Below are 20,861 nucleotides of genomic sequence, written 5' to 3' on the forward strand. Positions count from 1 at the left end.
CTCAACACTCATTTTAGGAACGGTTGCAGATTTAGGATTCAAAACATGACTGCTGCCCGTTTCGTCACAGCGAAACGATATTTATTAACCAAGCTCCTTTTAAGATGAAATACTGATTTCATTAATGTTTAGCCTATAACACGAGGAAGTGCAGCGAAAGCAAAGGGGAGCTAAAACAAAGTGCAAATTGTGTTTGCTGAGGCGAATGTCAACTTCTGTGAAAGCCAGTCTGCTGCAGGGTAGATGGCTTGCCAACAGCTCCTATTCAGCAACAGACAGAGCAACACAGACTGATGGAGGGAGGGGGTTTCTATTGGTGGCATTTGGCTCATATGTGTGTGTAGGAGAGGGTTGGGGGGTAAAAGAGAAAACCCAAGGAAAATTGACAGTGTGAAAAAGGGTGTTTATCTATTCGGGGAGGTGCGCAGAGAGGATATTCTGATTTATAATTACAGAGAAAGATGGTTGCAGAATAGTGTATGTGCTTCACCACGCATCACAAATGCACATACAGTACCGTGTGTTTGTTCATGAGTGTAATGCCTGGCAGCTTTACGCTAGAGAGGCCATGTACTTGTCAGTGTCAATGAGGAAAATGTATGTCTGAGGTTCTCCAGAGGGTATGATGTGTGTGTCGGTGTGACTAAAACCAGTCAATCTGTCACCATGGGGAGTTGATTTGCATCTCAAAAACAAGTACAGGCGTATCACTGTCGTGAAGATCGGATAGTTTCCCACCAATGTTCTGGTGAGCTATAAAAAAAAAACAATGCAAACCATAGACAATTTCCTATATGAATACAGACACACTGTAAAGCAAGGAGGTAAACAAGGAGACGAGATAAGAGACATTTTAACCTCACTGCCCTTAATAAAAGTCCATTAATGTCATGAATATTAAGGTTTGTGAATATAAAGGTGTGAAGGTAGCACCAAGGTTATACTAATATTTCATAAACAATCAATTATTTTCTAATTTAAACTAATGCAGAAGCCTAGGAGATTGAAACAAATGGACAGGAGGCTACAAAATACAAGCGCATTCTTAAGACCAAGGAGAGACAGCTGCTCGCTCCAAAATATTGAAATGTCACCCGCAGCATCATCAGCCCCAGCACTGCTTATTGTGAACAGGAAACATGAAATGTTTTGGTTGAAGGCAACAAGTCCATGTTCCTTCTGTACTGTCTCCGCTACTCACATTTGGTCTCACTGTAAGCACTGAGGCTGTCGCAGTCACAACTACAGTACACTCTCCAGCACTCAAGTTTCCCAATGCGTCCCTCCACACACCCACAGATACCCACAGATACACACACACACACACACACACACACACAGACACACACACACACATTCTCAGCCCAGCTGCAGCAGAGATGTGATAAATAAACAACTGCAAGAACACAACACAACTTTTACCCAGAGGTGTGAAGATATGAAAGGAGCGCTTACCAGTGAAAGCAAGCTATCCCAAAATCTGCATTCAGCGGCTGGTTGAACAGAAAGTGGTTGGATTTGTTAAGTGCGCGTGTATCCTTCGTCTAAAGCTTCCGGTGCTGCATTAAAGACATGAGGGTGATGTGTTCTGAAAAGGATACACACAGACAGCGATGCGACTCGTTATTCACCCTGCGCACATTTCTGAACGTGAGGGACACGGAGCTGTTCATTTCAGTCTGCTCCGCTCTGAGCTCCGCCAGGCAGCAGGACGCTGCTGTGAGGAGGAGGAGCGCTAGAGAGATGCCGCGGCGCGAAGCTTCATGGGAAATGTAGTTCACAAATCCTAAAGCTTAACTGGCTCTTGGCAGATGTGCTGCAAAACACTTTTTCTATGAAATGACTTACATACACACTTAATAATAATAATAATAATAATAATAATAATATAATAATAATAATTCATATGGAATTATATACTAAATATAACAATGATGAATGTAATATTGTATTTAAATATGTATGTTATGCGTTTGGATATAAATATAGAAATTAAATTAACCATTGGACCATTTACCAGGAAATTGCTGGTAAAATATACAAATGTGTAGTAGATTTTCGTCACTCACCAGTCGGGGAAAAAAAAGTGTGGCTAGTAAAATTTGAACATTTACTAGCCAATCGGCCGGTCAATTTTGCACCCTGTGTGTAGGTGAATAGTTTAGATTATTAATAGATTTTTTATTTGCATACATATACAACAGCATAAAACCACATCAAATACATACAACAGATGTTGAAGGAGTGGTCAAAAAGGCAAAGGCATCATGTCAACTTAAGAAAAAATGTATTGTAATTTTTTTTAAATTCAGAAATAAAAGTACTAAACTAATTAATACATCAGGATGTAACCAAATAGAAAGAGAGATACACAAAATGAAGCTCACCTTATTGGCAAACAATAATAAACTAATATAAAATGCAAAATCTAGAAAAATATCAAATGTTTATTAATAATAATAAGAAGAAGAAAGTCAAATAATAAAAGCATTGAAAAATAAAATAATCAACAAAGCTTTTAAGATTTGAATAGCGTCTGGTGTAATGAATGCAGTAGCACCAAAGGGCTAGCCTACTTCCTTGCCCACTACTTGTCTTGAGATGAAAATACCTTTTCTCCAACAGTAAATGCACTGGTATTTCCCAAGAAACCCCCTGGGTGTTCTCAAACAATGTTACGATCTGTCCCAATGAATTCTCTACAGGAGCAGCTACATGATTAACGATATACCACACAGCTTCTACACTCCCTATCCCTAAAGTGGATGCAGCCCAAAGTATGAATAGCACATGGTATATGAACTCTTAAATTTACTGTGCTGTGACACATTAACTCATCATGTTATCTGACACTTAACAATGACAATCTTAAACCAATTATAGAACATCCCAAACACCAGTGCCTCCTCGTACGATCATTTCACAATGAAAAGGACAGTTAAAACTTGATAAATGAAATCCTGCACAAAGATAATACCTTTACTTTCTTTGAGGTCAAACGTCCCCAGGAGCATTCATTGTTTCTGAACGCTCTCTCACCCACTTTCTTATTGCTGGACTTACAGTGAAACTTCTTCATAAGTGTGTGTGTGTGAGTGGTGGGTGTGGGTAGTGTATAGGAAATGCTTCTGCCTCTCAGTAGCCGTGTGACTAAATTTAGAGCCCTGTGCCTTCACTGTCCAACTGTCACAGGCTGCGTCGGACTGTCGGCCGCTCACAAGCTCGGGTGGGCTGATCTGAGAATAACACATTTGTTCTACACACGCCCTGAAAACCGGGTGTCTATAAATACACAGCTATACTGAACAGAGGTGAAGGAAGTGCAAACGCAATGCAGACGTTTTTGTTTTGTTTTTACAAAATGGGAAGATGAGGTGATTAGTATGCAGTTTGTTTTTATCTCTTTTCTGGAGTCTTTTTTGAAACAAGTCCAAATGATATCTGACCACTGAAACTTAATTGTCAGTTTTTTTGAGAAAATATACTGAACTTGCTTTGTTTTTTATTCATGCTGACAAAGTGAACAGACACACACACACACACAGTTATACTCTCCACTTTGAAAATCTAATTTGACAACCTTCCCTCGAGAAACTGACAAAATTGTTGTTTTGATTTCATGCAGCAAACTCCCACATTATACGCACACACACACTCACTTCTTTATCAGAAACAATTCATGCCATGATTAAATTTGACTTAAGTGCCAAAACATTTAAATGCATTACCATTTCTGACATGTTTTTATATCCTGACAGGCTTTTGACCTTTTTTCATCTGCTGAGTGCAGGAAACAGCAGTAGCGGCAGACCATTTCCCATCCTGCCTGTCTATTTGATTATGTGATGTGTCTGTTTGATTGTCTATTTGGAGAGCAGCACCTCTTTTATTGACTTAGTGCAATGACAGACCCCCACTCGTCCTCTCCTAACATAATTCTGCTCTGTGACATCGTTTGTCAGATAATTACAGGATGGTGCCAAAGTCGGTTTCGCTTGGAGTTTGCTAATGAGCTTTGTCATGTCATTGCGAACAAGATGGTGCCGTTTACATACTGCTAACCTATTAATAAAGGCTGTTATTCTTACTACAAGTTGTGTTATTAAACTATTGCTAAGTGCTGAAATAGCAACGGTGGAAGAAGTGCTCATATCTTTTACTTTAGTAAAAGTATTACTGTAGTGTGTACTATGTATACAATAAAGTATGCATATATATATGCATATTATATTATTGGGTTATAAATATCGATGCATCAATTTAATGTTGCGGCTGGTAAATGTGGAGCTAACTTTAATTTATTTATATGCATTTTATATTTAATACATTATATACTTCTAGCTTGTATATCGTATATAGTCTTATTGATATAATTTCATAATTTATTTGTTGATTATATTTTGTATTAATAATCTGAATCTGGAAAGTAACTGAAGTTATCAGATAAATTCAGTAGAGTATAATATGCTATATTTGCCTCTGATTTGTATAATCCCCAATAGTAGCCTGATACTAGATGACTAAAACACCAAATCTCAGCATAAACAACATGTTCTCTAGACCCCATGTTGAAAATGCATTTACATATGAGACTGTGCAGCATTACAGTCCATAAATGTCATGCCTCACATCACACATGTTTTAGCACCAACTCTGAAAGTGCAAATACAAGGTGCAAATCAAATGCTGTCAAGGATTTTGAAGGATCCAGGATATCCAGATTCAAATTCAATATTGAACTAATGAACAGGCAAGAAAAATATAACCCAAATCATTATTATCATTATAGATTCCTACATGTATTAGATCTGTATAGCTCAAATAAAATGCACTGTTAATTTATGTCTATATGTGTCTATTAGTGACAATTGTGTACCTTATTTGTATCAACTCCCAGTCAACTACATCACACTGGTGGGTTATTTATCCTCGTGCGCCCTCTAGTGGCCCGCGTGAGAAGCACCAATCTCGGCCGAGGTTAGAGGTCACAGCAGAAAACATGGCGGCTTCCATTAAAGTGCCCGTGTTGTTGAAGGCTGTGAAGGAAATAGCAGTGAAGTTCTGTCCGTTTGAATCTAATGTCGCGTCTACACGGTAAGAAGTGTGTGTTTAATGTATAGTTGTGTCGGAGAGTCTATTTGTGTGACTGAACTGTGGTTTAAAGCCGTAATTTGACAATGAGGTGACCGTCAGCGACATTGTTCCCAAACAGCAGTCACCTCCGAAAGCGTTAGTAGTTCTGTTTTAAGCCTTCATTTATTTACCTAATATCTCTTTGTTGTCAAACTAAGATGATTGAAAGAGGGTGTGTGGTAAAGTGTTTGACATTAAATACCCTCAACACACGGATTTCCCTTACCTAGTTTTCTAGTCTGTTACCATTATAGCTACATATTTCTTCGGGGGGAAATGCCTAATTTATATTTTAGTTTGTACATACCTACCATACTGATGTACACAGTACATCACTTTATCTGACATTTAGTCTAAACTTCTTTAATATTTGGTCCCACAAAGGTGTTTTCAGTCTTCTCAGGACTGTATGGGCGTGTATAGACCAATTGATTGACATCTTCCTGACTCTCTGTTGTACCTTTTTTTAGGGCGGGACTAATTACACCTTTGCCATTCTTATTGGTAGATAGAGATGTTGGACCTAATACATTCTCATCAAAGCGCCGACCCACCTTCAACCTGAGCAGAGGTCTAATCAACCAGAATAACTGAAAACACCTGTGCTGGTGTTCAGAGGCTATAGAGGTCCTGCACGCTCACACATGTGTTTTCAGCTCATTCTGATCGAATACACTGCTCATGTTAACCTTGGGCTGAGCTAAATTGGAATTAATTGAGAGAACCAAACGTCATCAACCAATAAGAGTAATAAAGGTGTAACCTCTCCCACCTATATGGTGTGAAAAATGTAAATGAAGCACACTAGCCTGCACAATCTCACACGGGGAAAAATCAACACCAGCCAAATGCTAGTAAAATATCCAAGTTGCTGGTAGATTTGCAAAATAAATCTAACAAAATAAGTGACACCTGTGTTGGTTAGGGTGTGGGTAGGGCCATTATACACCAATTTTAGTCCTGGGGAATAATGTTTTACTCATACATGTTGTAAGCTCTATGTGACTAACCATGCTGTCTACTATCTGTAATGCAGTAAAGGACAACGTATTCAGACATGTTAGGTAAATGTAGAAATAGACACTAAGATTTTAAGTGCAAAGTAGAAGAAAATGGAAATATTCAAGTTGCTTACAAGAACTTCAAAATTACTTAGTACTTTTGATCACTGCTGTAATGTAACCAATCTCCAAAATGCTCCTCTTGCCCCACAGGAGGTTTCTGGCCCTTTTGAGCTCAGCGAAGGTCAGATCGAGCAACATGAACTGTGATGTGGTAACCACAGTGAAACATGACATGTCTGAACCCGTTGTGGAAATTACTTATCGTAAGTATTACCTAACCACAATAAGATTTGTAGGAGAAAATACTAAATAGTGGGATTTTATGAGGCAGTGTGATTGTATTTGCAGTACATATTGCAGGCATTGTTCGAAGTCATACAATCAAACTGTTTTATATGTTTTATTTAGATGTGTGGAGTGAACTAGTTCTTATGCTGTAATTAAATAACATGTCTATGGCTTAGTAATTATCAAAGAGAGGATGTTGAATATGAATAAGAAACATTTGAGAGAGAGAGAGAGAGAGAGAGAGAGAGAGAGAGAGAGAGAGAGAGAGAGAGAGAGAGAGAGAGAGAGAGAGAGAGAGAGAGAGAGAGAGAGAGAGAGAGAGAGAGAGAGAGAGAGAGAGAGAGAGAGAGAGAGAGAGAGAGAGTTTTAAAAGAGAGTTGTGAGCTTGAAAAGTGAAGAGACCCACCACAGCAGGGTTCTCTGCTGAGCCGCAGTGAAAAGGTTTTGAACCGGAGCCAGGCCCCTGAGCTTTTCTTTTTCACGCTCTTGTGTCTCTTATTTTCTTTGAATTTGACTATTGTAAAGTAAGAAGAAGAAACTACAGACACTTTAAGAGTTCACTTGTGCTTGAAGACAACACTTTGACTTGATTTCTGTATTACAGTAAGTCGAGGTGGCCTCTTAAAAAGTCCCTTGAGCTATGTTTACATTGAGAGGTGATCTTTAGATAAATAAACTTTACCTTTTTATTTATTGAACTAGGGAAGTCCCATTGAGATGAAGCAGCTCTTTTTCAAGGGAGACCTGACCAGGGCAGGCAGCAGCATAAACAAAAACACATGTTTATAGACATAAAACACAAAATTAAAAATCAAGCATAGGGAACTTCTATTTGAATTTAGAAAAAAGACAGTTTTGTAACCAGGTAGATTTAAAAACATTGACATTTCAACTAAACTACCTCTAAGCATTCAACAAGATCAATTGATTGTGGTTGAGAAAAGGCAGGATGCATTGTCAGTCCAGCATCAGTTGTTACCTTGCCTGCGACTCTGTACATGCAGCACAATGCTAACTCAGGACTGTGTGATCTAGTCTTGGAATTTCCTGCTGATGTTGTTACTGCATGATATTACTCGCACACACACAATGAGTCAAGTACTTATCAAAAGTAAAAATGTCTGCTATAGGTCAGCAGCACATTGTACGGATGTTTCCCATTGTGTGTTACTCGACTTCTACTCGTGGTTAACTTTTCACCCTTCTGCTATTTGTACTCCTTAAATAGAGGGGTCAGTGTGTCATTATGAGTCATTTAATTGTGTCTTTCTTTCTCTATTACAGTTGACGGAGATAAGCTGGTGTTGAAGGGAGCAAAGTTGAACTGCACAGAGATGGTAGATGCATTTCAGGCAATGTGCACAGCCAAGGAACAACAGGCCAAAATTGCAGCCAAAAAATGACAATGATGCTCATGTTAAATATATCTGTGTTGAATGTATCTGTATGACGCTTTGTATAATCCTGGATGTTTATTAAAGTATTTCATTTAAATGTGGTGGTGCTGGTTTGCATTGACCCTTGATTTTCTGAAGTTATCCATTGTGATGTGACATCATTTGGACAAGCATGATACTGAGTCAGTTACTCCTCTTTCTCTTGCACAATCCATGTTCCTCCACCATCTAAGGATCAAATCCTACCAGATGTTCTTTGCCGTCAACATGAACCCAACTACTGTGAAATTGATAAAGTACTGCACCATCTTCTTAAGACGAAATAATTACCCCCATCAGCTATGCTTATTTTCTCCATATTAAAGACTTCAATTGAAATGCTTTTACTGCTAAAAAAAAAAAGTGCTGTGATCAGTACAGAGTCATGGTGTGTCCTTGCCTAATGTGCCATTTTCCTGATAAAAGAGATCATTCCAGCATTTGAGAGAACATTATGCAAGCTCCAACCTTTGACACAGCAAGCTTAAATGTAATTTGGCACAGTTTTAGATGCAGCCCCACTGAAAAAAAAAAAAACCTTTCACCCATGCACAGATAACTGAAAACCTGCCCCCTCTGCTAGTTAACCTCTGGTTGTTAGCATTTGTAATTTAATGGGTTTTCTCTGGAAAAATTATTATTGTATTCATATATTTTCATCAGTTTCAACAAGCATAAGCATGGTCCTGATTGGGTTCACCATCCATATTCTAAACTAAATACCTTTAACATCTCTACTATACTGACAAATAAAATTAGTACCTACTCCAAATTAGCCATCTTCTGTAAAATGATTTATAAGTTGTAACTAATGGCTTTCATAGTAATGTATGAATGCATTATTAATAAGAACACAGATTGTGAGGTTTTAAAATAATTATAAATTCAACTAATCCATTAATAAATGCTAATAAGTCTGCAATATTTATTTTCAGTAGTAAATCATTTAGGGAATAAAAGGTTTTAATCATCAAGTCTGCAGTTGCAAATCATAAGTTAATATTTAGGAGCCCATTTGTAGAAATATATCTTATCTAGCCAACCCACATGTATTGTAGGACTTTATTTGCTTGCTTTAATTTATAAAGCATTAGTAAGTTATGTATTCACCATCAACGGAGCAATTAGTAATAAAATAAATAATGGTAAGCATTCCCCCAACACATGAGGCATTGACAATGTGCCACCGGCTTAACATTAATGGGATATTTTGTTGTTGTTGTTGCATGCTAACAAAATAACCATTGTTTGCCTCGTTAAAATGACTTAATGTGAAATCTCACCATGCACACAAGTGACAGTTAGCTCAGAATATAAAGGGGAAAAAAACATAAAGATGTTTCAGGTTTTAGAAAAAAAGTTCTATTTTAAACACCCCTTTAAGAGAAAGCCCCATTTAGTAGCAAGAAGGCCTGGAGGCGGGAATTCAACGCTCCATCATGTGACGTAGCAGGATGTAATTGGTTCACACTGCGTCGCTTGATGTCGGGCTGGCCCTTTAAAAACAACTCTGTTCCCACACTGGAAGAGCGTTGAACCCAGAGTCACTCCGCTGGTTGTTGTTGAGGATATCACATCAGAGACTGCAAAAATGGTTGAGCAATTCATTGGGACGTGGAAGATGATTTCCAGCGAGAACTTTGATGAATACATGAAAGCAATTGGTGGGTTTAAGCTAATTGATGAAAAATCACTTTCAGGGTGTCAGATGTTATATTATTTAACCGTAAACTGTAATTTATACTAAATTTTTAAACGTCACCCCATTGAATTCATGTCATGATACATTGCTAATGTGTGTATTGTCTCAAATGTATAGCCTAATAGTGGTATATGTTCATGTACCTATTAAAACTAAGCTTTCAGTATGTTATACTTAATGCATTTTGTTGATCTTGCCCTCCCTCTGTGCAGGTGTGGGCTTTGCGACCCGACAGGTGGGGAATCGGACCAAGCCCAATTTGATAGTGAGCGTGGACGATCAAGGGATTGTATGCCTGAAGTCTCAGAGCACTTTCAAAACTACTGACATCAAGTTCAAGCTCAACGAGCCATTTGATGAGATTACCGCAGACGATAGGAAGACTAGGGTTAGTGTGATCTGAGGGCAGAAAATAAAATCACAGCCCGAGTCCTTTCTGTGCTGGAGTTAACGGCTTTGTCTCTGTTGTGTGTCCTGCAGACCGTGTTCACTCTGGAGAGCGGCAAACTTATGCAGAAACAGAGCTGGGATGGCAAAGACACGAATATCGAGAGGGAGATCACAGATGGGAAATTGATAGCGGTAAGGAATCTTTCTCTTCTGGGAAACCAGGTAATTTGGTAGTAATTTATCACCTACTACCTTTAACTTATTTATGTAACCTTTTTTAAATGACTTAAATTAGTTTATGCAATGGTCTGTAAATGTACCTCATCCATGAGCATCCTCGCACCAATTTCTTTTTCTTTCTTTTTTTTTAATCGCAAGCTCTTCTCTCGTTTGATTTGTTTTAGTTTTAATAAATAGGCTGACAATGCAAATGTACTATATTCATGACCACCACTCTTGGTTCCAAAGTCCACTTGAGATAATAAGAACGTTTATTTTTTTGTAAAAATAAAGAATTAAAAGGTCTATATACTACAGGAAATTATAGTATAACAGGGGGAGGGGGAAGCAATGCAATAAAATAATTAAATTAGGAATTTCTTTTTTTATATTGACTAGGAAGAGTGCAGTTAGGTTATAGCACAAGAGATTAAGCAAATATTACAAAAGATAAAGTTGCTAAACATTAAGAACGACAAACACTCTAATAGGAATATACTGTAAGACTATCTGTGGAAATACACATATTTTAGAGTTGGATAGCTGCAGCATAAATTCTTCCACAAACTTAAAACGAATGCAGGAATTAATCTCCACCTTCTTTACAACTGCGCCTCCTTTTGGACAATCGGACCGCACCTGATCTCTCTCTCTCTCTTTTACAGAAATGCATTATGGGAGACGTGATCGCAGTGAGGACGTACGTGAAGGAGGCGTAATGGGGTCCCATCAGACCTCTCGTTGGATGCATTGCTGCATGACCGGCTCAGTTCAATGAGCGTAATACCAAACTAAAGGCGTGCTCTGCTCTTCCTATTCTTTATCTTCACTGTTGCCAAAAAAAGAATTGTGCCACTGTTCTCCAACATGACTCATTTGGTTTCATTTGGAATTGTTGTGATTTCAATAAAAATGACTGAAATTGTCAAAATTGCGTCTCCATGAGTTGATTCACTGTTAATTGATGATGGTTGTCGGTAAGTCAGTTTCTCTTCTGTTTATTTGAACGGTGTAACGTCCAAATTCAATTATGACGTTCTTGAAAGCGTTCCAATCATTAAAGCATGCTGAGGAATGCTGTGCAAAAAGTGCTCTAATGGGAACATGCCACCTAATCTGAAAAGCTGATTTCCTGACTTTGAAGACTGTATTCCCATGCTCAGTGGATATTTCTGTAACTACTACAGATGCCATCACTTTTTCCAGCTGCTCTGGCTTGTACAATAATTTCATGTTTCCTTATTTTGGTCAGAGGACCAAAGCAAAACAACCCGAAACCTATTCCATATTTAAAGGTCACAAAGTTAATGTCTGCCGTCCTCATGTGTGATGGCAGGGACTCCTTGAGGAATGTGAACTCTTTTTAGAAGTATTGAGCGCATCATGCAGAGGGGTCAGTGAGGAAATGTATCCCCTCTTCCGTTTTTGTAGGTCGAACATTTCCCTTTGCACTACTGGCAGCTGTGCGTACATGGAGAAAGCATTATGGGTCGTCCCCAAAGACGTCCCCACCCTTTGGCCACTTGTCAAGTTTGTGTGTAGGGAGGATTGTTCCAGAGCCGTCGGACACTTTCCCATGACAGGAAAAGGGAGACGATAGCACTGATTGGACCTAATGGCTAAAACGGCTGAAACAGGTGGAATTGTGGTCCAACATTCTCGTTCCCGTCAGCGTGGACAATGGGGAGGACGCACAGTGTTTGAACTTTTGGAAAAATGCCCAGTGAATGAGAATATCCCAGTGGACAGCTAGCTGAGGTCAACAGTGCAACGTTGTATTACTGTGTCATTGGCCATGTTTTAATGCCTCAAAGATATTTCACTTCTACAGCTTAAGAGCCATTTAACTCCATTTCTGAAGTAACACTCTGCAAAGGAGGTGCAATTTCCTTTAACACTTAACTCGGCTCCCTAGTGGCCCCAACAGCCCCAGGTTTCACTGTCGATTGCCTTTTTTGCACTTTGATCTCAAATCTATTTGGGAAATTACAGTACAATATCTTATGTAATCTTGTGGCCGTGACTTGTAGAGAGGCACCAAGAACAAACAAACGGACATGCACAACATCCAGCCCATGTTGTGTTCTAGTAAAGGAGTATCCGTTAGTTTTCGGGTCTTCAAAAATATAGTAAAGCTGCAAATCTAATGTTTAATGTGCTGTGTGCACTTTACTTGAGAACTTAGAGGTAACTAAGACCCCCATGCACGCACGGTAATCTGAACAACCTCAACAAACATCCGAAAATGAGAATCTGTTTTGACCTTGTTGGACATAGGGGAATGTGATCTGTGGTGAAGGACATAAAAAGGAAAAAGAAACGACAATCCTTCGTGTTTACAGGATCATGAATCATCCTGCAGACACTTGAACGAGACTCCAGATGCTTCCTTCTTCCCAGTGATACGGTTGGTGGGTGTAGTTCAGTAGAAAGAAAATAGATCCTACTTGAAACTATTCACAACAAGGTCTGTGGATTATCTTGAGTAATCAGGTCATGATTTCTGGAAAGAGACATAGATGTTGAGTTTTTCAAATGTATTTTTATTTTTTGCCATTTTAAGCACCACAAGCCAAGTGCCATATTGTTTTATTGTATTCACGAGAAGGCAGACATCTCTAGCAACGATTTCTCCAACACTGGACAACATCAAAACACTCTAGATCGATAAATAGCACTTCAGGTAAAATGTGTATTTTTGATTTTGGGTAAACTGTGCCTTTAGTACATACCTGTATAGCTACAATGATTTAAAAAAACATGACGAGTATCACTGTTTACTTGTTACCTTGCTGTTTCTTATGCTGTGAATGCTCTGAAATCCATGACTGAATGATGTTCAAACTCATGTGAAGACCTCCTGCTTTATATAATCTTGTTTGTGCGCATTCTATTCAAAATGCTGGGTTGTCATCGCATTATAAAAGTACTCTAAAAGCATGATCATTTTCTCACAGCCGGAGAGAAAAGATCACATCTGCTCCGGATTGACTTACAGGTGCAGTGCTTGTGATCCGCAGGCATCCCCGTCACTTTGTTTGGATAACTGCGGGGAATGAAGCAGATCTCCACCTCCGTGTTTTAACTCAGACATCTTGATTTGATGCTTCATGGTGTTTCTTAATTAATGGACACTGGAGATGGAGACTTATAGACACGTGTACGAAATATCAGTCACATTCTGCAGTAGCTCTCAGTTTTTCAATTTCAATAAGTAGCTGGACGGCATTAAAAAACAAACAACCACAGGCAATAAAAGTCAGCATGACTCACTCCGAACACGTGAACTAATACTCGCCTAGCCTAAGGCCAAACAGGATAGAAAGGGGGGTATTCCACAGGAGAGGAAAGGTCCCTATCTTCCTCCGCTGACCTAAGTTGACAGAGGCAAACCTCACATCAGCAGAGTGGTTGCAGAGTGCAAATTAGGAAACTGTTCAGGAAGGAGCATGATAGTAAAAAGCCTGCTGAGAGTTAACTGGCAGCAGGAAAACAAAGGGAGCACAGGATAAACCTCCGCAGTTAGGACATTTCTTGTAAAGTCATGTACAAGAAAATACAGGCATATAAATCATTTTGCATATACACTCCTCAAACAATGTAAACTGCAGAGTTCCCCCTGTTTGTTTGCACACATTTGAGTGTGTGCGTGTGTGTTTGTGTGTGTGCGTGCGTGTGCGTGCGTGTGCGTGCGTGTATCTTCTCATGCCTGATAGACAAAGGTATCTTGTTGACCCTGGGGTTGTTTTGTGTTAAGAAACTTTAGAAGAATTAACTCACATCCTTTGCAAAACATCTGGAAAGCTCCACTTGAGCCTCAGCGTTGACACCCTTCCTCTACTTGTACTTTGCTTATGCTTAACTCTGTCAAACACAAACAACTTTCATGTTTAAGTGGATCAACAGAGGTAGAGATACATGATGTATGAGCTTTCATTCTCATGCAACATACGACATGGGACTTCATTTTCCTTTCCTTTATGTTGCAGTACCAAAATACATAAACAATGTGCTTAAGTAATACAATCTGTCATTTCAGTCAAGCTATTCACTTTTTACATTTTTTAATTTGCCATGGCTCGAGGAGGATAGCCAGACACTCGCTGAATGCGGATCATTCGGCCATTCTCTTATTCAGGGATGCTGGGCTCGGGCACAATGAGTGAGAATGATGTGTAGACAACGGTGTCTGGGGCTGTACATGTTCAGTCCCAACAATCTAATCTGTAAAGCAGAGCACAACATTTGGGATTTTTTAACCAACGATCAGAAAATATAAACAATAAAGAAAGATAGGAACAAACTCAGGGAAAACATGTTTCCAGCTGAGGAAATAAGGTGAAGTAGATACTGTAGACAAATAGTCGTGATGTTTGACTTATGGAGGTGCAGGTAGGAAGATGTGGAGTTTTTAAATTAAATGGGAAACCTGTTAGAATTTTTTTTTTTTAGGGCTGTCGAATTAGCGCGTTAATTTCGATTAATTAATCACAGAAAAAATAACGCGACAAAAAAATTAACGCAGATTAATCGCGCTCTTAGATGCCCCTTGACTCTTTACGACGCAGCGCGGCCACAGCAGCCTCGTCAACATGATGAAGCGGATGAGAAAACGTTACTTAGCCCACAGACGCAGCATGAGTCGGTCTACCTGAGACACATTAACAACTCCATCACAAAATGTATTGCAATGGACTGCAGGTGGTAGAGGACAGGGGGCTTAACGGAGGCTTTACAGATGGCGTCAGATGACACAACTTTTAAAGTGATTGTTTATTGTGCAATGAAAGATGTTATGCCCGATTTTAAATTGCGCTTTATGTCAAACTGATGGTCTGTGTTGTCTAAGATAATTGTGGCAAACAAGATATTGGATAAATAGTATTGAAATAAAAGACATGTTGACCAGTTTATAATGCTACTCATTGATTCACTTCTTCCAAAAACATATTTGAATATTTTGAAATGCTTCTCACAACAAATATTGATATATGCGATTAATTTAGATTAATTAATCACAAAGCTTGTAATTAATTAGATACATTTTTTTAATTGCTTCACAGCCCTATTTAAAAATAAAAATAAAAAAGTTTACTGTATGGACGGGATTTATGCTTGTTCTCAGCCATTTTACTTTTTAAAAGAGATGTTAAAACTAAAAACAAACAGCCATAAACTCTTAAAAGGCACAGTGATAGGATTTGAGGGTTGAGTGTTGCTGTGCTCGCCAGCAGGTGAAAGCCAACCCCAGATGCACTCTCGTTTAGGAACACGCTCTTCACATGTTCTTAGTCTGCTAATATACATGTTCTTTTTTCTCGAGTCTATATATTGTTTTTTCGGAAAATCCTTCTCATTGTGCCTTTAAACTTGAACTGTTTGCACAGGTTTTCTGCTTGTTCTCAATCATTTTACTTGTCAAAATAGACGTTAAAAGACAAAAACAAACAGCCACAGCCAGCTCTACTTTAAAGTGTTAAGACTGTAACTGAATATGTCAGCAGAACAACGATGACACACAAAAAAGTCTGGACTGAGGCTTCACAACAACTTGACGTCAACCTTCTCATGGGGCTTGATGTTGAGTCTGAAGCACTTTGGTTTCAGGGAAATTCCAGAAAAAACATTAATACAGCAAAAAAAAATCCTACTCCCACTTTATGTTTTTCCACTTAGGTTTCTGCTGGAAGGTGGCGTCGACCTTAGAATCAACCCCCACCTAGAAACATCTGACTGACCCGAGGAGGATTTCTGTGAAGTACATGCCTCCACATTCACTCAAGGCATTGAGAATGCATCAGTTTTACCTCAATCCTCTCCACAGGACCTATAGCACCAATGCTGATCCAAGATCAGACTCCAAGGGCAACCAAACAGCTGGGCAGAACTATGTCAGTTGAGGCCCCAAGAAACTGCAGGGGAGGCCGGTTGCCACGCAACAAGCTTTCTTTCCACTTTACCTCGCAATCCAGTTTTACTTAAGAGCTAACTCTGATTTCATCAACAAGTCTCTGAATGTTATGCAAGCTGCGCTCTGTCTGGTCACACAGACGCAGGCTGTTCTATTATCTCCCGAAAACACTCACTGAGACATGTCTGGGATTCAAGGAAGGGACTCTGTTTTGGATCAAAGATTGCAGTGTAGAGCTAACAATCAGTCCAAAACTTTTACATGAGCAATTGGTCATATTTTACACTGCTTTATGCGTCACATATCATCAGTCATTGCTGCTTAATTATGCACCTAATGGGCACAATTAGTCATTTCAAATGCATACACACATAATTGCTTCTAAAAGATTTAAGTCATTCACAACAAAATGGAACAGACATGGAAAAACTTCTCTTTTCTCTTTGGCCTTCCACACAGAGAGGTCAGAGGTCACAGGCTCAGACAAAGCCAACTAGTATGAGACATATTCATGTGTTTTGGAATATTTTAAGCTTGAAACCTTTGCCTTACAATGAGACAGATTGAGCTTGTTGTCTGATGCGTTTAAAATGTCCTTAATGTATCAACCTAAAATATTATCCCTAATAAAGCAGGCCTTTTCAAACTAATCTCAAGTAGAAGGGGTGTAGAGCAAGTTCAAAAACATAATTTCTAACCTCTGTGCTATTTGAGGACACCACAAAGAATCAAGCCATCCCAGCAGGAGTTCCTGTGAAATCTAAGCTTAGACCCTGCGAGTGATTGTATAGTTCAGAGGAAGGATGGTGGAAATCTGAAGTGAGGCTGTACAAATCGGAACACAATGGCTTTCCCTAGAGAGCACTGAAACTAAAACTTGGCACTGTGCACATACTAGCATGTTTACCTGCCTCCTCCTTAGTCCACAAATCACAGTGTTGGGTTTATCCCCTCCTCCTCCAAGGACCACTATGTGACAGGACATGTGATTTGTAATCTGGAAGGGGTGATGGGGGGGGGGGGGAGGCGGATGAGGAATGGGAGTTTTTTTTTTTTTAGATCAGTGTGTTTTTGCAAATCTCTGCTTGAATATATGTGTGTCTGTAATAAACCAGATGGAAAGTAACATACTGTAGACCAGGGCTATTCAACTTCATTAGCAAGTGGGCCGAATAGGAAAACCACTCGGGTTTTGTGGGCCACACAATACTCTGTCAATGAATCACTACAAATAACTCTTACTTACAGTAGTGTTAATAGTTACTAATACATGAAATGAACTAGTCACGTGCATTCCCTTGTTTCACTTTATTTGTATCACCTTAATTCATTACAGAAAGCAACCAGTCCATTCAAAACAGTAGGAAAGCTATGGCTACAAGGCTTCACACATAAGTGCAAAATGTTGCATCTTTAAAATCAAGGAGACAAGAGTTGTTTTCCCAACAGCTCCATGTCCAAGTAAAACAGTATTCACCACATTACCAGTAAGTAGCCCTGTTTATAATATCCTCAACACTTCCTCGTACATAAGGTGCTTTGAAAACAAGTTCATATCCATAAATTGAAATACTAAATGCAAATAGAACATAGTGAAACAGTAGCATCAGACTCACAATAACATACATATCTTATACATGTTTACAATTTAACAGTAAGTAGGCTTGTTTGAATCTGTCAAACATAGATCTGTCTTTGCATTTACACTGAGAATGCATTACATGCCTGAGTCAGGTGATGTACTCTAGAACTACTATAGAACCATACCTGTCAGCATTGGAATTTCAAAATAAGGGAAATATTTTGGTGGACTCCACCCATATTTTAACAGCTCTCAGCCACCCAGCCCCCACCCATATAATGTAAACATAAACACATAAGGGACGGGTATATACATTCAGGAAATACATGTTTATTTAAAGTATTTATTACTTGTACAGACATGTTTATACAATGTATGTATTTTATTCATTAGTTATTATCATCAGTTTATTTGAGGATGGATGAGTTGTGTGGCTTTTGTTTCGCCCACGAGGACTTCCACGTAATGTCAGAGTCGGGAAACATGTCCGCTACACTGCGACTGAAATCAACGCAGAAGCTGAAGGCTACATTATTTTTGGCGCAAAGCATCGACATCTTTCCCTCAGCTTTGGTCACTTGGTCTGCCTCCGACACAGTTCTTATCACACATGAAGTCATTGACAGTGTATGTTTTGTGCCTCGTGCTTGTGCTTGGACGCTTTTTCATGCTGGCGAACATCGCTTATTCCGCCGTGTGCGATGCTAACATCTGAATGGCACACTTTACAAAAAGCATGAGTTTGCCCGACTCTGCTTTTTATTACATAAGAGAAGGTCTCCTCTCATTTGTCTAGTTACTTGCATACATTTTAACTTGTTTGGCAGGTACAGCTGCGTCTCTATCTATCTCCCGTTGACTGTGACTCTCATCCATATGTTCTTGTCTTCTTCTTCTGTATTATTGTTCCTGTTTTCTTCTTCTGTGTGTTTACTGGCGGATAACGTTTTTCAGCTCATGCTAAACATAATACTGCCACCTGCTCTACCGGAGGCCACTGTACACTTTTTTAAATTAGGCAAATTGAAAGGTTAAAAATACGGGAAAATTATTAAACGGGAGGAAAACGGGATAGAAGGGAAAATACGGGATAATCCCAGGAAAAACGGGAGGGTTGACAGGTATGTTAATAGAACTAACAAACATCAGATTTCTGTCATGTTGAGCCTGTTTGAGTCAGTGAGAGAAATTGCACTTTTGGGGTTTTTTTTATATTCAGAACTTAGTTTTCACATTGAACAGAAGCTCTTTTATTAAATTATATGTATCTTGTTTATGTGCAGGTTTCCGTGTTTACTGCGTTACTTTGCGCGTTCACGTTCTCTCCTCTGCTTCGCGGGGCTCAGTCAGTCAGACACAGCGGAGGAGAGGAGATAACTAAAACAAAGCAGGGCTGCTATCGTGGCTCTCTTGTTCCCTGCAAAAGCCACCAAAAGCCACCAAAAGCCACTTGACTCCGTTAAATGATGCTAGCGGTCCCTGTACTTTCCTTCTCCGTTCCTCTGACCCCACGGGACAACTGGAAGAAAACGTTGTATTCTTTCATCACAGAAATACATTCGTTGCACGATAAACACACAGCAGTGACTTTCTCTGTGTCCCGCCAACCCAGTGAGCAGCGTTTCGCATTTTTGCCGCATTTGGTGTGAATCAGGCTTTAGTTTTATTTATGCTTCAGGCAACCTCTTGCGGGCCAGAAAAATGTTCAGAAGGGCTGTATCTGGCCCGCGGGCCGCTAATTGAATAGGCCTGCTGTAGACGGTCTCTGTTTGTTCACATCAAGCATTCCTTGTGCTCAACCCTCAGGAAGAACTCTGTGACTCTGTAACATGCAGAGTGGTTTATTTTATGGCCACAGCATGAAGAGCATGTACGTAACTTCTGTGAGGGAAAACGAACTTCAAACGCTAAATCATTACATAGTCAAATCAGTGAAACTGTAAGATGTATGCATTTTCTGCTTTAATGAAGTTGCAGATTAGAGAACTAATTGCCTATGCATTGAAATACTATTGCTTAAAATGGTTATTTACAGGAATTATACATCTTATCATAAAAGTCAACGCATGAAAAGCAAATGAAATCAACCTCACCAGTGAAAATTGTCTTAGGATGTTTCAAAACTTAGATGTCAAGATCATATGTGACCGTTTCTATTAACCATCAAAGAGCCACGCTCGGGAGTTCAGGAGCAGACGTTACAGTCTGAAAGTTTGACTGTCCCACCGTAACAACCATTCGCCCTCTTGTGCCAGACAATACAGCAGACCGCCTGTGATAGCACACACAGAGCAAGTTTACAAAGAATCTAAGTGGATACAGCAAAGGAAAAGTAATGCTTTGTTGTAGCTTCTATGCTACACGTATTCAGACAGACACACACAGACACACACAGACACACTGACCTTCTGTTGCCGGTGGTAAGGCTTAATGCAGTTGATATTTTACAGGTCAGAGTATGCTGTTTGTCTGCCCTGGGTTCAATGGTTTACCAAGCCATGTTACTGCAGAGCAACTGAAACTCACACTTTATACTTCTGAACCAGGATGTTGGGATATACCATTATTATTATATTTTTCAAAATGTATATATAGATAGATGTAAAGATGTAACTATAGATATCGGGATAATCATGAATTATTTTGGCCACGATAACCGTGCAGTTAAAATCTGATATGCTGACAGCTCTATGCTGAACTTCAGATGTATCCCTTTGTGTTCAGTATAGCTGGTGCATGTTTGTCAGTTCTTAAGAGGATATAGTCACAGATCGAATTAGCTGTATATTGTTTAAAAGGGGTCAAACAAACCAGAGCAATGTATGTCTGTCATTTCTTTGGGAGGTTCATATTTAAAGCCAAATATCACATCTTGCTTCAGCCACGGAGTGGGAAGAGGATATGGTACAAATAGAAGATCTACTCAAGTTGTGAGGCCTAATCCACAAAAAGTAATTCAATACTGCTATATTTAATTATTCATGTTGCATTTAGTCATCGACTGAGTGCTGACAGGTTGGACTTGGCTTATGAAACCTTTATTAAAATAGACAATAGGCCATCAGGAAAGTTGGCCTGCTGGACACTATGAGACGTGCTGTAGGCAACAGGCACTTCCCCACAATGCACTGAAGAG

The 20,861-nt window shown here is 39.3% G+C and overlaps 3 protein-coding genes across 5 annotated transcripts in view; 2 read left to right on the forward strand and 1 right to left on the reverse strand.

The window, feature by feature from the left end:
- pag1 (phosphoprotein membrane anchor with glycosphingolipid microdomains 1) overlaps positions 1–1,693 on the reverse strand; it is a 46,635-nt gene extending 44,942 nt beyond the window's left edge. For both annotated transcript variants that reach the window (XM_029443932.1, XM_029443931.1), the window contains exon 1: positions 1,456–1,693. The gene's annotated coding sequence lies outside the window, so the exon portion shown is untranslated. The remainder of the gene's footprint in view (positions 1–1,455) is intronic.
- A 3,244-nt stretch (positions 1,694–4,937) lies between these two features.
- On the forward strand, positions 4,938–7,983 carry mrpl53 (mitochondrial ribosomal protein L53). Of its 2 annotated transcripts, none has more exons than XM_029443986.1 (3): positions 4,938–5,094; positions 6,348–6,460; positions 7,770–7,983. In XM_029443986.1, the coding sequence occupies exons 1-3, from the start codon at positions 5,000–5,002 to the stop codon at positions 7,886–7,888; spliced, it is 327 nt and encodes a 108-aa protein (XP_029299846.1). In that variant the 5' UTR covers positions 4,938–4,999; the 3' UTR covers positions 7,889–7,983. The 2 variants fall into 2 exon arrangements, with proteins under 2 accessions (XP_029299846.1, XP_029299847.1); XM_029443987.1 differs by lacking the exon at positions 4,938–5,094 and adding an exon at positions 5,942–6,197.
- Positions 7,984–9,427: 1,444 nt separating this feature from the next.
- On the forward strand, positions 9,428–11,166 carry fabp4a (fatty acid binding protein 4a). The gene is made up of 4 exons (XM_029443978.1): positions 9,428–9,585; positions 9,836–10,011; positions 10,104–10,205; positions 10,898–11,166. The coding sequence occupies exons 1-4, from the start codon at positions 9,513–9,515 to the stop codon at positions 10,949–10,951; spliced, it is 405 nt and encodes a 134-aa protein (XP_029299838.1). The 5' UTR covers positions 9,428–9,512; the 3' UTR covers positions 10,952–11,166.
- The last annotated feature ends 9,695 nt before the right edge of the window (positions 11,167–20,861 follow it).

This window comes from Cottoperca gobio, chromosome 11 (assembly GCF_900634415.1).
Source record: "Cottoperca gobio chromosome 11, fCotGob3.1, whole genome shotgun sequence".
Taxonomy (NCBI): Eukaryota; Metazoa; Chordata; class Actinopteri; order Perciformes; family Bovichtidae; genus Cottoperca; species Cottoperca gobio.

Coding starts and splice junctions, on each gene's coding strand:
- mrpl53 (XM_029443986.1), top strand. CDS start 5,000: ATGGCGGCTTCCATTAAAGTGCCCGTGTTGTTGAAGGCTGTGAAGGAA. Junction 5,095..6,347: donor TCTAATGTCGCGTCTACACG/GTAAGAAGTGTG, acceptor CTTGCCCCACAG/GAGGTTTCTGGCCCTTTTGA. Junction 6,461..7,769: donor CGTTGTGGAAATTACTTATC/GTAAGTATTACC, acceptor TCTCTATTACAG/TTGACGGAGATAAGCTGGTG.
- fabp4a (XM_029443978.1), top strand. CDS start 9,513: ATGGTTGAGCAATTCATTGGGACGTGGAAGATGATTTCCAGCGAGAAC. Junction 9,586..9,835: donor TGAATACATGAAAGCAATTG/GTGGGTTTAAGC, acceptor CCCTCTGTGCAG/GTGTGGGCTTTGCGACCCGA. Junction 10,012..10,103: donor CAGACGATAGGAAGACTAGG/GTTAGTGTGATC, acceptor TGTGTCCTGCAG/ACCGTGTTCACTCTGGAGAG.